Below are 18,196 nucleotides of genomic sequence, written 5' to 3' on the forward strand. Positions count from 1 at the left end.
TAGAGAAGCTCTCTAAGGGCACTTCCAGAAAAGGTTGACTGAGGAAGAAGGGCCCATGCTGTATATAGGCAGCACCTTCCCATGGCACATCCCAGTGACCAGGCCCCAAACTGAGTGAAGAGGAGAAAGTGAGCCAAGCACGAACACCTATCACTTGCTGATTCCTAACTGCAGAAGAAATGTGATCACTTGCTTCATTTATAAACCCTTGCAAATGTGAGCCAGTAAGCCTCGCCCTCAGTTAGTTAATACTTGTAAGCATTTTGTTACAGCAAGGTGAAGAGTAACACACACACACACAAACACACACACACAGAGAGACAGAGAGAGAGAGAGAGAGAGAGAGAGAGAGAGAGAGAGAGAGAAATGATTTTAGTTGATAAGCAAAAATAATACTGAGAGATAGCCATTCACAGAAAATTAAAGTAATCCACATTCTCGGCAGTCCAGAGATAGCGCCTGTAATTTTCCATAAGAGCTTTTCTTCCCAGCTATATCCTGCAACTGTGCATGATACCATATAGAGGGGGCTGTAGATGTAACTCAGTGGCAGAGCACCTTTCTAGATTGTGCCCTCAGTTTATTTCTCATCATCCAATCCATGTGTGCATAAGACTGTTCTTTCCACAACAAATTCCTTCAAGGAAGTCTTTCCTCATTGTTTGCACCTGGGAAAGGAGTTATACTAAGAGCAAGTTTGAACCCTATGTTGAGTCTTAATCTTTCAAGAGAACTTAAAAGTTCTCTTGAAACTTGCTCTGGACAACTACAGACCATAATGCTCCATTCTTCCTCCCCATGCCCACCCCCACACTCGATGGGGGTCTATGCCTCCAGCTAGCTGCATCTGGCTGCCTTCTTTCACAGTACACAGGCTTGCCTCTGAAACCCCACCCTCAGACCAAGATGGCAGCGCTGCCTTTGATTTCTTGGCTGCTTTAGTCAACTTGCAGAACAGCATCCTCAGTTCAAAGGCAACTTAAAGGTTTCCGACACACAGCTCGGTGTCAGATGCGAGTCCAGGATATTTACAAGCACCACAGGAAACAACTGCATGTGTGGTATCACCAAAGAGTAAACCAGTGTGTCAGAAGTCAGTATGCTACTCATTTCAGATGTCATGTGACACTCCTCGCTCAGCAAACAGTCCAGGCTGGGACCAGGGCAGGAAGTTGAAGCTGGCAACAGCCCACGGCTGCAAAGGGGAAAATAAGTGGTGGTAACTCGAAATGAAAGAGAGAAGCTTGACATTTTTCTATTACCAAACCAGGCAATTAAAACATTAAATGTGAAATCTGAGGCACTGTAAATTTCCTAATATGGTATAAGTACTGAGCTTCTAAAATGATGTTTTCTCATCTTTCAACGTATCAAAGAACATGCCAAAACCTCAAGGAAACATTTCCATCTTGAAAACAAATATACAACACACATCCACATTCTATTAATAGTGTTGTCTTGCCCTAAAGACCCTGTGTCCTTAGACAAAATCCCACTATAGTTTACACAAATCTTAATATTATTGAAAAGTCCCATCCAAAATCAACTGGATATGTGTAGGTCCACTGGGTGGGACTGAGGCAAAAGTAAAGGAACCCTTTCTGGTTTTTCCTTACTGGAGACTGAATGTAATGTTTCTCACACCTAAGAACTCTGCAAACAGGTTCCACAGCTGTAGAAGCACTTCTTAAGAGACGAAAGTTGGCAACACATGCTTACGTACAAGCCAACGCCGCAAAATTGAGAGGAGCTAGGAGACAGTATGTAAGCTCTGAACAGAAGAGCCCGTAGAAAGCCAACAGAATGAGCAAGGCAGATAAAAGATGCCCACTTCCAACCACCCAGCCCTGTCCCTGCTACCAGGAAAAGGTGGGGGGAAAGTCAACCTGCTGTCCTGGGTAGTGAGTATGATGCTTGTGGTAAACATTACAGAGAACACAGACTCTGACCCCCAAGTGCTTCCCTCTTTAAGGAGTTAAAGAGCAGCATAAAAATTTTAAATAAAAAAATATATTGAAGAAAAAAAAAGATCATTCATTCAATCCTAAAAAGATTTACCATGAAGATGGTCAGGCCAATTATGTTATAAGCCCTGAATCATGAACTCCATGATGGCTCCACAGAGGTAACAGAAGACCCCCATTTCATCCAGTCACATCCCCACACACTTGGACTGTTTGCTGACCAAGAAGAGTGTCAGGTGGCATCTAAAATCATACTAACTTCTGGCACATTTGGTTTATTCCTGAGTAATACCACACATGCGAGACACCAAGTAGAATGTAATTAGAAAGAAACTGTAGTGTAGCCATAGGGTCTCCCTTCTAAGCTCCGAATTGAAATCCTGCCCCAGCTATTATCCATGCCACTGAAACTGAAGAACTGAATTCACTTCTGTTTCACAGTGCCTTTTATTGACAAAGCACTGCATCACAGGCTGTCTTCTGGCCTTCATACAATCTCAAATGTAATTTCTTTAACCCAACAATAAACAATAGCAGTTGGTTCTGTTAATAGACATTCTTTAATGAGTGGAGAAACTGTGGGACAATTTATAATTCAAATTTTAGTGGTCTGACTCCAAAGTGTGGTCTGAAGGTCTAGGATGCCTCATGCTCCATGATCAATGGCTTGTTTTTCAGTGAGATGGACATGAGGCACCCAGCGCGGAGCCTGGCATTTAGCAGGGGCTGAATAATTCATCTCCCCACTCCCACTTCTTCCGGCTCTCTCTCCCCACACGGAGAGAGGCTGGAGGCAAGACTACACACACGCATACACACACACACACACACACACACACACACACACACACACACACACACACACAGAAAGGCAGCTGTGTCAATCTGTGAGGGCTGTGAAGCTGCAGGGCAAGCTGGAAAACGAGTCTGTCTGTGTCCCTTGAGGCCTGGAACAAGAGCTGAAACTTAGGCAGGATGTTCAGTGTCTCCACAGACACGGCCTCTGTTTGTTAGACTCTGCGCTCAAGACACAACGAACTCAGACAGGACCAAGGGAGCTTAGAAGCAACTATGTATGTCTGTGTGAAATGAACACCATACCCGCACATGCACACAACACATCTAAAACTTAAATCATTCCTACTGCAGGGGAAAATAATCTACTTTTTCCAGAGGCTTCCACTGCCTAGGAATTGGCAGGGTTCCTGTACCAGGCTGCAGCTTGCTTTCAGACAGTCCAGAGACTGCTGGGAGCTGTAAGACAAAGTCTCTTTTGAAAATTATTAAGAACAAATTAGGCTCAGGGGCCCAGGGGAGCTGTGTTGTAAAACATGAGAAAATTTTGTTTTCCATCTCTTTGGTTCCATTTCCATGAACTATATGACATTAAAAGGGGAGACAGGGACTATTTTTGTTACCTTGGTTGGAATCTAAAATATCAGTGAGGAAAATACAAATGTTATCAGTTACAGGAGTTCATTAGTAAGGCAAGTGCTGACTTGCACAAAATAGGGGACCAAGTATCAGCGGGCTTTCCCCATGTACAAATTAGTGCCTGTTACTTCGGAGTTGTCACACACGATACCAAGTAGGAATGTCGCCTAGCACACTATCATTTATTCCCTAACTAATAAAAGCCCTACTTTTTTCCCTACACCAAGAACATTATTTTATTACCTGAAAATATATTGCTGCAATTGAGTCTCTGATTGTCATTCTGACCCCAAGAACTCACTAACATGGCTTAAACATCATTTAAAAAGGAAAGCTGAACTCAGATCTCAGCCTGCCAAATCTCACAAAACTCCAGGATTTCCAACCATGTGGGGGAGAAACCAACAAGCTCTATACTGCTGTTGTGAATAAGTCTGATGTTTCTGCTTTATAAATGCATCACTAGCATGACATATTGCAGAGACTCGAAAGAGGCCAGGTGCACACACCATGAATCCAGTTCTTCGTATGTTTTCATTGCTTTTTAGCACAACCGAGGGAGGTAAGAGAAGGAGGCCTCTTCATAAAATGTTCATTAGAAATGGCAGTTTGCTAGCGGAGAGACAAACCTGGCATCCCCCAACTTGTTCAACCATACAGTCTCCAGGCAGGAAATCTGCCTATTGACATTAAATGCGAGCCACACATTCAGGTCTGTGGTTTAGCCCACAGGACATAAAGAGGGGAATGCAGGATGCAGAAGGAAATGCAGCTTACATGGAAGCAGGGCGAGGAACTTTCTCAGGCTGGGCGGACCTGGAGGAAGCAGATCTCTCTATTTACAGTCTAATCCATGGCCTCTGGCCTGGGAAGGTTAGTCACCATCTCTTTAGCCAACTCCAGAGTCCTTAAAATAAGCGGGAGTAAGTTGGTAAAGCACATGCCCACCCCGTTCCCAATCATCAGAAGATGTGAGCCTCAGAAAAGAGCTTCAAACAACAAGCTGGAAACGACAATAGCACCCACCTCCAGACAGTGAGAAATCGCATTAGCCTAAGGATGGAGGCCACCCATGCTCATGTAGATAAGTGGGAACATTCTCTGTGTGGCCAATGGAAGACCTGCAGCCCCAGCTGCTCGAAGAAGCACTGGGTGGCCTCTCTTCCAGCAGTTCCAAATGGTTTCAGGGCTAAAGCCACTGCCGCTGGGTGGTACTCTTAAATGGAGAGGATGGAGGGAAGAGCTCACAGGGGTGGGGGCGGGAGCCATTGCCATTCCCAACCTCCATTTAGGTGTTAGCCTTCTCAGGCTTTAGGAAGTCACCCAGAGGTCTCAGCGACAATGACTCCACTAAAGCAGCTGAGCCTGCCTGCTCACCATCCCATAGTAGAAAGAGCCTGGGCCAGTCAGATTACAAAGCTGCAGAGACTCCTTGTTCCTTGGCTTCTGGGAGCAAGAGCATACAGAGTTTGTGCCACTTGGTGAAAGAGGGAGAGACAGGCCAAACTCAGTTAAAGAGAGAAGCCATGACCACACTACACAAACCCCTGCAAGCACTCCCTGGAAAAGACCAGACGGTGATTTAAAACTGTACCAGCAACATGAATTTATAAAACTTTACTAACTGATTTATAAATGAATTTTTAAAAGAATCTTAGCAATGGGGTGGCAGGAGGTGTATGCGACTGTATCTATTCTCCCTCAGGATGCCATCATTGGCAAAGAATTGCCCAAAGGAAATGCTCATTTCACCTGCCCAATAGTATCTGATATCCATGTGCATAGTGTTTCTTCCATTTGCTTACTTGTGTGACTGGGGAGGGGGTGGAGGTGTTGAAGGGTGTAGGATTGGCTTTGTTTTTCTGAGATGGGGTTTTTGTGGGTAGTAGTCCTGGCTGCTTTTAAACTCTAGGCCCTCCAGCCTCCCCAGTGCTAAGACCACTGGCATATACCACCATGCCTTGTACATGTTATATTTTATACATATACACACACGCACACACACATACACACATATTTCAAAATATTTCAGATGGCATCTTTTAATGTTTTCTTGTCTGCAGATAATGCACACATAGGATGCTGGACATCTAAGAAAGCTCTAGATTATCAGATATGCCATAAGGCTGAATTTTATATATACTTGCATAGAGTCCTCAGAACCAAGTAACCCCTCATCTGACTGAACCTGACATTAAGTTATTTTCAAGAACATACATTTTTATTTATATATATACAAACACATATAAAAGGCATACTTATGAGTATATGAGCAATAAATGAGGAATCTCAGGGGGAAACACAGTAGATAGAAAAATTAGTATTGCAGGGCCTCAGAGATGGCTCAGCAGGTATAGGTGCTTGCCAACAATCCTGGAGACCTAAGATCAGTTCCTGGGACCTACATGTTGTAAGGGAAAAACTGACTCCTAAAAATTATCCTGTAACTTCCAAATGGGAATCAGGACATACATATATATGCACGTAGGTGCACATGCACACAATAAATAAAATGTAATAAAATTTTTAAAGAAAAAATAACCATTATACCTGCAGTACTTGGCACAGCAATAAAAATAAATGCAAACCCAAAATGTACAGAGGTGTTAAAATGAAGTTTAAGCCATCTGCCATCAAGATCTCTGACATGGAGGTTGAAAGGCTCTGCTTGCCTTGAATTTTCTCTCGCGGAACCTTCAGCAGGTCAGGCTTTGCCTCTGCTGTAACATCTGCAAAATGGAGATAACACTTCCTGCTACCTACCTCAGAGAGCCCTGAGAAGATTAGATACTGAAAGAAAATCCTCAAAGCCCTTTGAGTTTCTCATAAATATGAGACATGCAATGTAATAATATACCAGCTCTCTCTACAAGAGTCTGAAAGACTTGCAGCTGCAGAAACAGGAAACACATGCCAGCCAGCTATGCAACAGGCCAGGCATACCCCTGGAGGCATACGCTGGCCATCAGGGAGAGCCGGGCAACTCGGTCCCCAGCTCCTAGGGACTTATATGGGGGGATGAAACCTTGGAAAATTCACATCTATTCGAGACAAAACAAAACACCCAGGGTAAAAAGAGGAAAGAAAAACAGTTCTGTTTCAACATACTACCCCAAATCCTTAGAGATGAAATTCCCGAACTCTTGCCTAACTCTAGCCGGACAAGGCGACAAGTGAAAACGTGGTGGTGCTTCTGGCTTAGAAAAGGTTCTTAGAGAATAAAGTTAATATTCTGGGGGGTGGGAGACCAAATCCTAAGAAGTAACCTAAGAAAAAGCAGGTTTATGGTGGGCATGGTGAGTTCTAGGGATCTAGAACATCATTGTGCCCTGGAAGAGGAGAGGAGTGAGGCAGTTGGGTACATCCCTTCAGCTGGCTGGGGAAATTAGGAGAAAAAGGAAACAAACAGACAAGAGTGGGGGAGAGGGAGGGCCTGTCTGTCACTCCAAAGACATTCCACCACCACCCACTCCCTCCATAGAGGCTTCTCCTCCTAAAGGTCCCACATCCTCCATCAGTTTGAGCCAAGTCTTTAAACACATGAGCCTGAAGCAGAGAAGCATGTTATAGCCAAACCACAACAAAGGAGGAACGGTGACCACCCCCACCCACAAAAAACACAAATACACACAGCGAAAAGACATAAAGTATAGAAGATTAGAAGACATTTCCATTTAATAAATCTATATTGGAAACAAATGCTGTAGTTGTTTATACTCAACTTACCTATGGATCTATAAAGAAATTAGAATGAAGATATTAAATATGCATATATCTAAAGATGTTCAGAATTATTGAAAGCTAACATTTTATCAATTAATTAAGAACATTATGGATTAGCACTACAGAAAAAAATTAGGAGCTATGTGACAAGCTAAGATAAAAAGAATAAACAATACCCAAGTCCTTGTTCTCATTAAACTCAGAACCTAGCAAAGGCTCTGACAATCTAAAATATTAACACACTCTGGTAGGATTTTGAGACAAGTATAAAAAGAAAGCTGGGGGTGAGCAGGGGGAATTGGTCTTCACTCTGCCTAGAAAGGGAGCGAGGCTAAGAGAAACATCAGAGCCTGTGAAGCTTGCAAAGCTGCAGTGTTTCACTAGTACGCAAAGAAAAGGCAATTCCACATGTCAGCATATGTGTAGTTTTAGGAAAGACCTAGTTAAGCGAAACAGTGGAGCTGCTGGGGAGGCCTTCAATGTAAGGTCCTTGTAGGAAATGGAATACCAGATGGTGAGATGTTTTTGAAAGAAGACTTGAAACAACACACACACACACACACACACACACACACACAGAGAGAGAGAGAGAGAGAGAGAGAGAGACGGGGGGTAAAGAAGGGAGGGAGGGACGAAGAGGGAGAGGGACAGGGAGAGGGACAGGGAGAGGGAGAGAGTAATATAAAAAGAAATCACTGGTAACTCTGGGAAGTTTATCCGCTTACAATGCCATGCTTTACCCTCTTAAGTGAGTCTTTCTGCCACTCCTAGAACCTCATGGCCATCGCTGAGTCTTGAGTGAGCATGGCTTGCCCTTTGGCTTCTCTAGCTCCATTCCCACCACATCTCCGACTTCTACAGAATGGCCAGAGCCCATTGCTCCCTCTCCTCACCCCGCTACCTGGACCAGTTTTCTCCATGCACGCGGAAGTCAGAAAACAACTTGCAAAAACTCTGTTCCCTCCTTCCACCGTGTTGGTCCTAACTCAATAGAGTCAGAGTGGACAGCAAAGATTTTATCAGAGTATCCACCTCTCCGTAGAATGTAGCTTTTTGGTAAAGACTTTGTGGGTGTGATTCATGTAGCCATCTTGAGATAGGAAGATAGTTCTGAGTTATACCATGAGAATATTTTTTTTTAAGAGGAAGGCAGTAAGTGATCAAACTAAACACAGGCAAAGAGACCAAAGAGGAGCAAGAAGTTGAAATGATTCGGCAACACACTAAGCAATGAAGCAATATCAGCTTCCACTGGGAACTGAAAGATGGCAAAAGGGCTCTTGCCTAAGACAACTTGCAGTACCTCAGCATCATAACCTTGGTCTTGAATCAAATCTATACTAATTTGTTGGGTAGCTATAAAAAAATTAACATGCAAAGTAAGCAAAGAGTCATCTCCTAGGTGACTTAGGGACTACCATCAACAATCACCAGTCTTGGTCAGATAGAAAAATATACCAATTGTCAAGGAGTTGAAGCTTAAGTTGAGGCCAAACAGAACAGCTCCTTACATCTGAGGAACAGGAGCCAACTGAAAAACAGTCACGTTAACACAAAATGGACAGAAGAGTGCTGAACGGTGGCCAGAGTAGGACAGCACAGGAAGGACCTGGGTTGGAGTATCAGTGAGAACAAATGAGACACACAAAAGCTCAAAGGTCATGAGGGGCCCACAAGATCACGGGTGTAGACCAGTCACTGCACTTAGACTGCTTGTTGGATAGGAGAAGAGGTTGTGAGGGAGACAGGAAAGCATTTAAATGGATCCATTTCCACAGAGCTACCTCAAGATCTAGCATCAGGGTTACATCATCAAATCAGAGACACCAAGGAACACAGGAGTGGGACTATTCTAGAAACAAAGCACACAGGTTATATTTAAATATAAGCTATATTTAAATTACACTTGACCACACACATATAAGAAATGCTAAGAAAGGCTGGCATATGCTTTAAAACAACAAGTGAACAAACATGATTAGACTCATTTCACAAGGATAGAAGCAGTAAGGAGGACCAATCACAGAAGACTAGTCAGCCAACTGAGAGGAGCAAGCCAGCAAAGGGAATCTGATAAAAGGCAAATGTAAAAATGGAGATAAAATGCAAATGTAAACATGGAGATGGACTAGAGAAGACTTTGGAGGATAGGGCAATTTGGGAACAGGGAAGGACAACTGATCAGACCTGGGGCAGGAGATACCTGATGCTAATAGTCTTTGAAATACAAAGCTCAAATGCAAGGGTCCAGTAGAACACATAGAAAGAGTCTGTCTTTTGCTATGCTGATTATAATGTGTAGACTGGAGTGACAGCTACAGTATGTTAGGATCAGAAATTCTACAGAGTGTCATAAATGTTTGAATATTGAACAACTCATCTGCTATGAATTCTCTCATCATCTTCCTTCTGATTCATCACTATGAAAAGGACCTGAAATTTTAATAGCCTCAAAGCATAATATTTAAGCTATATTTAAATTACACTTAACCACCCACATATAAGAAAACTCTATATCTCCTCCAGTTTCAAACAAATGCTCTAGACATTTCTAAGATGTATCTCAGTTGGTGGAATACTTGCCCAGTGTGCACAAAGGCCTGGGTTTGAAGCTCAGCACTGCTTAAACTGTACATAGATAAACATGCAATCACAGCATTTGGGAGCTGAAGGGAGGAGTCAGCAGTTCAAAGTCATCCTCAGCTAGCAAGCTAAAGATAAGCCTCGGAACACGAGAACATAGCTGTCAAAGCAATAAAGTAAAAGTCAGGGAAGGATGAGAGAAATGAAGGGAAGAAGGGAAAGGGGATGGCAAGAGAATGAACTAAAGACAGGATTTTAGGGGAGAAGAAAGAAAGAGAGAGAGAGAGAGAGAGAGAGAGAGAGAGAGGGGAAACATTCAGAGGGCAGGTGGATCTTACCACCATGCAACATGTTGTTGTTGGTCTTCTTCTTCTTCTTCTTCTTCTTCTTCTTCTTCTTCTTCTTCTTCTTCTTCTTCTTCTTCTTCTTCTTCTTCTTCTTCTTCCTCTTGTTCTTCTTCCTCCTCCTCCTCTTCCTCCTCCTCCTCCTCTTCTTGAAGAAATCCATGCCAATGGGACAATAAAAACAACCACCTATGGACTGAAGACAGGTGACAAGGTGTTCAGTTGTGACCTCAGGAAATGACTTGGTCGTGAAGAAAGCATCACAGGCATGACCTACAAAGGACACTAAGTTATATGTGACTAGGGAAGCAAGTACAGATCTCTAAAGGATTTCTAAAATCAATGTTCATAAAATGTGTTATCACTTAGATTTGAGAATCAGAGAAAAATTAATAAAGACAACATTTATCAGGGAACAAGATGTGCTAATCATGTTGGAAAGACTCATTCAAACCCTATGACAATTAATCTTGTCAATCATGTCAACTTGACTGGATTTAGAATCACCTCTGGACTTGCCTAGTGGTGGCATTTTTAGAGAAATTAACTGAGCAGGAATAATTTGTCCTCAGCCTTCCAAAGAATTTTCCAGGGACAGGGGGCTGTATTATGCCCTCAGGGAGTTATAAAATGCACACATGAGAGTTAAAAAGTCATACGAGACAAGAAATTCAAGACAGTGGACAGTGTTATAAGTCTTTCAGTGGACATGTAAAAAGAAGGAGATGGAAATGCTTGAGTTGAGGATTAAAGACTAGGAGGGAGGTTTGTAAGCAAAATATGGAGGCAATTCCAAATGATTAAAGTAAAATAAAGACAGATGGAATGTGAAGAAAGGTAGGAAAGAAGGGAGGGAGGGAAGGGAAGGAGGGAGAGAGGGAGGGGAGGGGAAGAGAAGATAAAATTCTTTAATGAGTCTGTAAGAACTGAGATTTATGCCTTTAAAAACTATAAGAGAGACATCATCCATACTCATAGTAGGACCAGAACCACACACACTGCAAGCCTGCATGTCAAAAAGCCTTACAAGATTTCTGAAGCTAAGGAAGCAAACCAAGTGATCTCCTTGGTGGCCTTCAAGTTTCTAGAAGATGATACGAAGCCAGAGGCACATCTAAGACCACAAAGATAGACAAACAAACTGGAGCTTGGCAGTAATTGATGTTAAACGATATGGATTCTGCAAACATATGAAAGCATCTACCAGTTGGGTCCTATATGCCAACTGAGATGTCTCAATGACTATGTTAGAAAGGAAAGATTACAGCGCTGGCCTTATTTCTTATGTTATTCTCCAAGCAACTGATCAAAATCACAGAGGAAAACTGAAAAGTCTTTTTTTAAAGAAATATAACCACAAAATAAAGGTTTAATGTTCTTCACAAATTTATGTGGTAATAATAGCTTCAACATTTAATATATATGAAATAGTCTTGTTTTAAGCTCATAAATACACACACACACACACACACACACACACACACACACACACACTCACTCACATACCAGTCAATATCATCACTAATTTTATCTTACAGAAACACAAAGCAAGGCTAGCCCAAGTTATCTAAGGTTACACGCTCAGAGCATGGCAGAACTAGGATCTGGATCCAAGCAGAATGACTGCAGTGTCTCACACTCAATCTGCTACTATCCATATTGGTTCTCATACACATGTTCCAACACACCACTTATTTTTTAAAGTAAACTATTGTTAAAGACAGTAAACACTGTCTATGACATAAGTGTTTTTTGATTATTTTGAAAATCTCCAAGAGGACCAGACACAAATAAACCCAAAGAGAAAGGCAACACACAGACTTTCTAAGGATTGCTTAAAGAGAGATTCCATGTTGATATAAAGAAATCTTGACCATGTAGGGTGACCAAGGAAAGAGAATGAGCATACTAAAAGAAAGGCTGGGGAAAGCCACTCTCAAATAGCTTAGTTTTTTTCTTTTCTTTCTTTTTTTTTTTTCTTTTTTTTTTTCGAGACAGGGTTTCTCTGTGTATCCCTGGCTGTCCTGGAATTTACTCTGTAGACCAGGCTCGAACTCAGAAATCTGCCTGCCTCTGCTTCCCAAGTGCTAAGATTAAAGGCGTGCGCCACTACTGCCCAGCTAAATAGCTTAGTTTTTAGAATGATTCCCCTGAAACACATGATTATCTACTTAAAATATGGACTAAATATATAATTATTGCTACAAACTCAGAATTTAAATCAGAGTTCATCATCCTATTTTTTCTCCCATTTCCCCTAATTTTGCTCTAAATCTGTTTCAGGAAATTACAGGAGAAATCTGAGACATCCACTTGGTAAATAGGACACAATTTTAAAGGACATTTTGATGTTTTACAGTTTACAGGTTTAACAACTGAGTAGACTACTGAGCACTTTGCCCTCCACTGGCCAGCATAGTACCTTCTACTAATCTAAGAGCTAGGCAGTAAGAAGGAAGCTTCCTGTTAGTGATCCATGTCCCGGCCAATGTGTGTGGTGTCTTCAGCAACAGGGCCTTCCTTTCTAGTTTTGGTAGACAGCCAAGGACAAAGGCTGCACTGTTTTAAGAGAAATCTGGGACACCTATAAGCAACAAATTGAGAGCAGACATCCATACCAGCACTGAGCTTTTTATAAAACAACTTAGGACTTTCTGGGAGGATCGTAACTACCTAAATATAATAGTTCAAATTAAACTTTTTATGTGAATATAAATATTCCAAATGGCTTTTAAACATTCTTAGGGTTACTTATTCTTACCCCCAAATCCTACTTTGTCATCCTTCTCCCCACATAAAAGGCATGGCAAGGTATATTCACAAGTGCAATAGTGGCATAAATACTACGGGGATAACCAACTACCTTCTGATTTGAATTTAAGCCCTATTCCATACATATACCTGATACTGTACATCTGATCAAGAGTTGGGGAGTTCACAAGCCCCAGGGGTAAACCTATTGTTTTAATAAATTGACATAGCACCAAGCTACCCTCCAAACTTGAATCTCTCTCTACACATAGGTTACCACAGCTCTAAGACCACATCACAGAACTTTCTTTTTATAGGAGATGATTGACTCAGAAATGTGTAAGTGGTCAAAATGCAGAGAATAAGTGACTGTGAAATGATCAGTTACAAATGGAGCATGTATATCATATCACCTCCACAAAAGTCAGGGACCGTAAAGGAAGAACAGACAGAAAGATTTTAGGCGGCAGACTTAGGACGAATCTGAACAAAATATTATCTTCTAGACATGGAAGGGCCCCCTGTACCCATGAACTAACAGTAGCTGTGTTTTCTTGCACAAGATCAAGTCAGACAACATTCCAACATGAAGTAGGAAGTGGTTCATGACCCCCTACACCTTTCTGGAGGAGAGAGAGTCATATTTTTTTTAAGGGTAGGTTGAGCATGTTCCAGTGGATGACTCCATACCCAAAGGTATATGAACAGTACAAATTGGAGTTGGTAAGTTCTTAAATTTGAAATAAAAAAGGACACAAAGGTGTGATGACTAGAAAGGTAGAGGTTTATCTTAGAAAAGTTAAGGGGAGGAGTAGGAGAAAATATGGTTTTAAAATTATATAAATTTCTCAAAGAATAGAAATTCTATTATAAATTCTAAAATTCAGTTGATCCTTCTCCCAAAATAAATTTTAACCTATGTTTTTTAAGCTTTTAATCTATATTTGTAAAGAATGAATTAGAACTAAGGAAATTATAATTAACAGTTTATTAACCTACCAATTCTCCTATAATTTCTCTAGATCTGTTTCTTCTGTTAGATCATTTTAACTAAGACATTTATTTCTTTTACTTGCATTTAAAAATGCAGAGAAGTAAGTAATCTTAAATATAGTCAGGGAAAAGCAGCGATGGCAATTGAGCATCTCCTGAAACAGCCCTCTTTTCCATCTAATTTCTTTCAAATGTGGTGAGAGGAAGAAATAATTCTTAGGTTCAAATGCCCATGGTCCTTTGATGATCTGAAAGTCGGTCGACCGCACAAAATAGAAGGATTAGGCATACCACATGATTCTACCCAAACAAACTGTTGGAACAGGCTTTCGGGAGCAGAATGCTAGGAACAAAATTCAAAGTGTGATGCACATCTACCAGAGTAGCGGGACCCTCCCTGCCACATCACATCCTTATGGGCTATGCCAGGTCCCAGTCAACCCTTCCTTCAGTACTGTAGTGTGATTGAGAATGTCGTAGGACATGTAGGTGGCTTATGGAATCTCTCCCTTACCACATACCACTGGTATTTAATATATAAAATATATTGCTATACACTAAGGACCATTTAAATAAAGTGGGCAATATATTAATATAGTTGAACAATGTAATCAACAAGCCCCTCAATTGCTCTGCTTAGCTTTTATGTTTTTATTTCTGTTCTGTTTTTTGTTTGTTTGTTTGTTTTGTTTTGTTTTGGAGTTCCTATCAGAACTTGGAGATGGCATGAACAATTTACACTCATCCATATTTTAAGGCTGCAGAGACCTACACCTGTGACAGATAGAAAGCTGGAGGTAGACTTAAGTGATAAAAAACATCCCTGAGGCCACACTTTCTGCCTCTTACTGTCTTCTTCCAAAATGTTGCTTCCTGCTCCCTCTGCACAGCACAGTGTGAGCCTGTACTCTCCAGTCACTGATTCAGAGAAAGCAAGCACCCTGGGACCTGTCGGTGTCTATCTTGGAATGGAAACAATCCATATTATAGTGTGAGAGATAGCACAAACTGACACCAGGCACAAATATGGTACATATACATGCAGGCGTGTCTACACATCCATACATGTATCATAAATACTTGTCTTTAAATAAAAAAAAAAAAATGAAATAGAAATTTCCCCGTCTGAGCTGGGAATGCAGTTCAGTTGGTTGAATGCTTGACCAGCACTTAGCACACCCTGAGCTTTGAGCCAAAGCACAGCAAAAAATTGGGCATGGTGATGAATACCTGTAATCCCAGTTTATGAAGACAGATGGAGGAAAATCGAAAAGCCAAGGACATCTTTAGTTAAACAATGACTTCAAGGCCAGTCAAGGCTACAAGAAACCTTTTCTCAAAGAATTAAAAAGAAGAAAAAGAAAAAGAAAAAAAAAGAAAAAGAAAAGAAAGTAATATGACTCCAAATTGTGCTTACTGATATTCAAAAACACTATCAGTTCTCACTTACACTATAGGTTTTACATCATAGTATTGCTTATTCAGAAAATCTTGCCTCTAGTCAACCTCACCTACCCTTTCGCTAATGACATGCATTTCACTTGTTTCCTGCATTTCACCAATTTCTGAAAGTCTACCCTCAACCATTTTAGTAGGTTTCTTCCCTCAGCATTTAAAATAAAAGCCCCCGCCCCCTTCCAGTGAGACTTACACATGAAGACATCTTTTCATTCCCTTAAATATATACTCCACATAAAACCATGGTAGCAAGGAAGCAGAAAGCATCACAGGACCCCACCCAGAGACTCTATCCAAAATGTATTCCCTTCTTTTCTTGCTCTAATCTGTAATTAATGCTGGGAAGTGCTGGAGTATACAGGAAGTGGGGTTAACTAAAGATGGGACCTTCTATCCATAATGGGATGAAAGTGTGGTAATGGATCTGTTTTAGAGTTATCCTCATTCCTAGGAGAAACCTCTTTCCAATGCTGTGAAAGCAAATACAAACAACAACAATGACAAACAAAATAGGCTTGTGTAGGGACTCACCTACTGCTTTTCAAGTATCAACTTTCATAAACTATGGGCTATGACCTCAGAAGGGATTAGAAGACTAATTTTGAGAGTCATAAAAGGTCTGGTAATAGTAAGTGTTCTGAATATACACCATCAAAAAATGAATCCAGAATCCAAGATGTTTCTAGCAATATAGTGTATCACATGACTTCACAGCAGCCTCTGCTCTGAATACACAAAAGTGTGAATATTCACACTGGATTGTGTACACCACATACGACAAAAGCTCCATGAAACATCTCAGGCCGGATTCCAAACAGCTGCATGCTATGAACTACAGTGTTTTTACTAAAGATGCAAAGCTTCCGAATCTTACAGGAACAAAATGATTTAATTATAAAATAAAAGTCAAAAAACCCAAAGACTTCAATATCTTTCTACTGTCACTTCTCAACATGTAAGTACCCAGTTAGTACAACTTTGGGTTTGACAATGCTAGAACATCTGACTTGAAAGATTGTTGTCCTAGATTTCCTGGATGTTGGGGGTTAGGATCTTTCTAGAAAATATCATCCTGAGTGAGGAAACTCAGATCCATAAGGATGTGCATGGTATGTACTAACTAACAAGTGGATATTAGCCAAAAACCAAAAAAAAAAAAAAAAAAAAAAAAAAAAAAAAGTACAGAATAGCCAAGATACAGTCCACAGAACTCAAAAAGTCAACAAGCTGGAGGGCCAAGTGAAGATGCCTAAGTCCCACTTGGGAGGGAGAAGAAAGCAAACACAAGGGGGGATGGAGGGGGGAACCTGGGAGAGACCTGGGAAGGAAGGTGAGCAGGGAGGTGGTAGACTTGGGGAGGGGGACCTGATCTATTACTGGATGAGGGAAAAGGACTGAAGCCCTGAGGGCCAGGAGAAAGAATGGAAACAGGCAACCTCAGGAAATAGGAGGTTGGGGGGACCCTCCAGAATGCACCAGAGACCTGGGAGGTAAGAGACTCTCAGGAATTAAAGGGAGGAACATTAGATGAAATGCCTGACAGTAGTAGAGAGAGGGAACTTAAAGAGCCCACCTCCAGCAGGAAAACAGGACATCAAGTGAAGGATGGGATTGCCATCCCACAGTCACAACCCTGACCCATAATTGTTCCTGTCTGAAAGAATTACAGGGATGGAAATGGAGAGGAGTCTGAGGAAAAGAAGGACCAGTGATAGGCCCAAAGTGGGATCCAGCTCAAGGGGAGGTCCCAAGGCCTGACACTATTACTGAGGTCATGGAGTGCTAACAAAAAGGGACCTATCATGACTGCCCTCTGAAAGACCCAACAAGCCGCTGGAAGAGTCAGATGCAGATATTTGCACCCAACCCATGGACAGAAGCAGCTCACCCCTATTGTTGAATTAGGGACATCTGAAAGAAGCTGAGGAGAAGGGCGATCCTGTAGGAGGATCAGCAGTCTTAATTAATCTGGACCCCTGAGGTCTCTCAACACTGGACCACCAAACAGACAGCCTACACCAGCTGATATGAAGCCCCCAACACACATACAGTAGAGGACTGCCAGGTCTGTGTTCATTCAGAGATGCTGCAGCTAACCATCAAGAAACTGGAGGAGTTGGAAACAAGAAGTTTAGAGGTCAGATGGGGTGGGGATGGGGGCATCCATGTGGAGAAAAGGGGATGGGGAGGAGGTGTGGGATGTGGCATAGTCAGAGAGTAGATGGGGGGAGGCAGGGAATGGAATATGGAGTGTAAAAAAATAAATTAATTAAAAAAAAAAAAGAAAGAAAGAAGAAGCCAGGCAGTGGTGGTGCACGCCTTTAATTCCAGTATTTCGGAGGCAGAGGCAGGCGGATTTCTGAGTTCAAGGCCAGCCTGGTCTACAGAGTGAGTTCCAGGACAGCCAGGGCTATACAGAGAAACTCTGTGAGAAAAAAAGAAAAAGAAAAGAAAGATTGTTGTCTGAATGTTGGGAGTGAGAGCTCAGCTAAGAGTGCATATTGTTCTCTCAGAAGACCCAGGTTCAATTCCCAACACACATATCAGGCAGTTTATAAATGCCTGTAACTCCAGCTCCAGGGAAACTAGTGGCTCTAGCCTCAAAAGGTGCTTAACACAAACACACACACACACAAACACACACACACACACACACACACACACACATATATATATGGGTGTATATATGTATATATATGTATGTGTACATATATATACATATATGTATGTATATATATATATCCATCATTAAATACACAGAATTAAATATAGAATAAGCCTTTTATTAAACTGATGTTTGAGGTACTGACATAGCTTTCATAAAAATCATTCACTGACTTCTGAGTTGGGATAAGGATAGTATACCCAACAATCTGTGGAAATTAGCATTACATATTCATGTGGGAAGCGCCAGGCATTGATCAATGCGAAACTAAGTATCACCAA

The 18,196-nt window shown here is 41.5% G+C and overlaps 1 protein-coding gene across 14 annotated transcripts in view; it reads right to left on the bottom strand.

The window, feature by feature from the left end:
- The window catches only part of LOC116082704 (protein TMA23-like), a 414,563-nt gene that overhangs the window by 84,015 nt on the left and 312,352 nt on the right, over positions 1–18,196 (bottom strand). For all 14 annotated transcript variants that reach the window (XM_031359601.1, XM_031359600.1, XM_031359589.1 and 11 more), the window contains one exon: positions 10,043–10,244. In XM_031359601.1, coding sequence (XP_031215461.1) covers positions 10,043–10,244 — 202 coding nt within the window. The remainder of the gene's footprint in view (positions 1–10,042; positions 10,245–18,196) is intronic.

Source organism: Mastomys coucha, unplaced genomic scaffold, assembly GCF_008632895.1.
Source record: "Mastomys coucha isolate ucsf_1 unplaced genomic scaffold, UCSF_Mcou_1 pScaffold7, whole genome shotgun sequence".
Classification (NCBI taxonomy): Eukaryota; Metazoa; Chordata; class Mammalia; order Rodentia; family Muridae; genus Mastomys; species Mastomys coucha.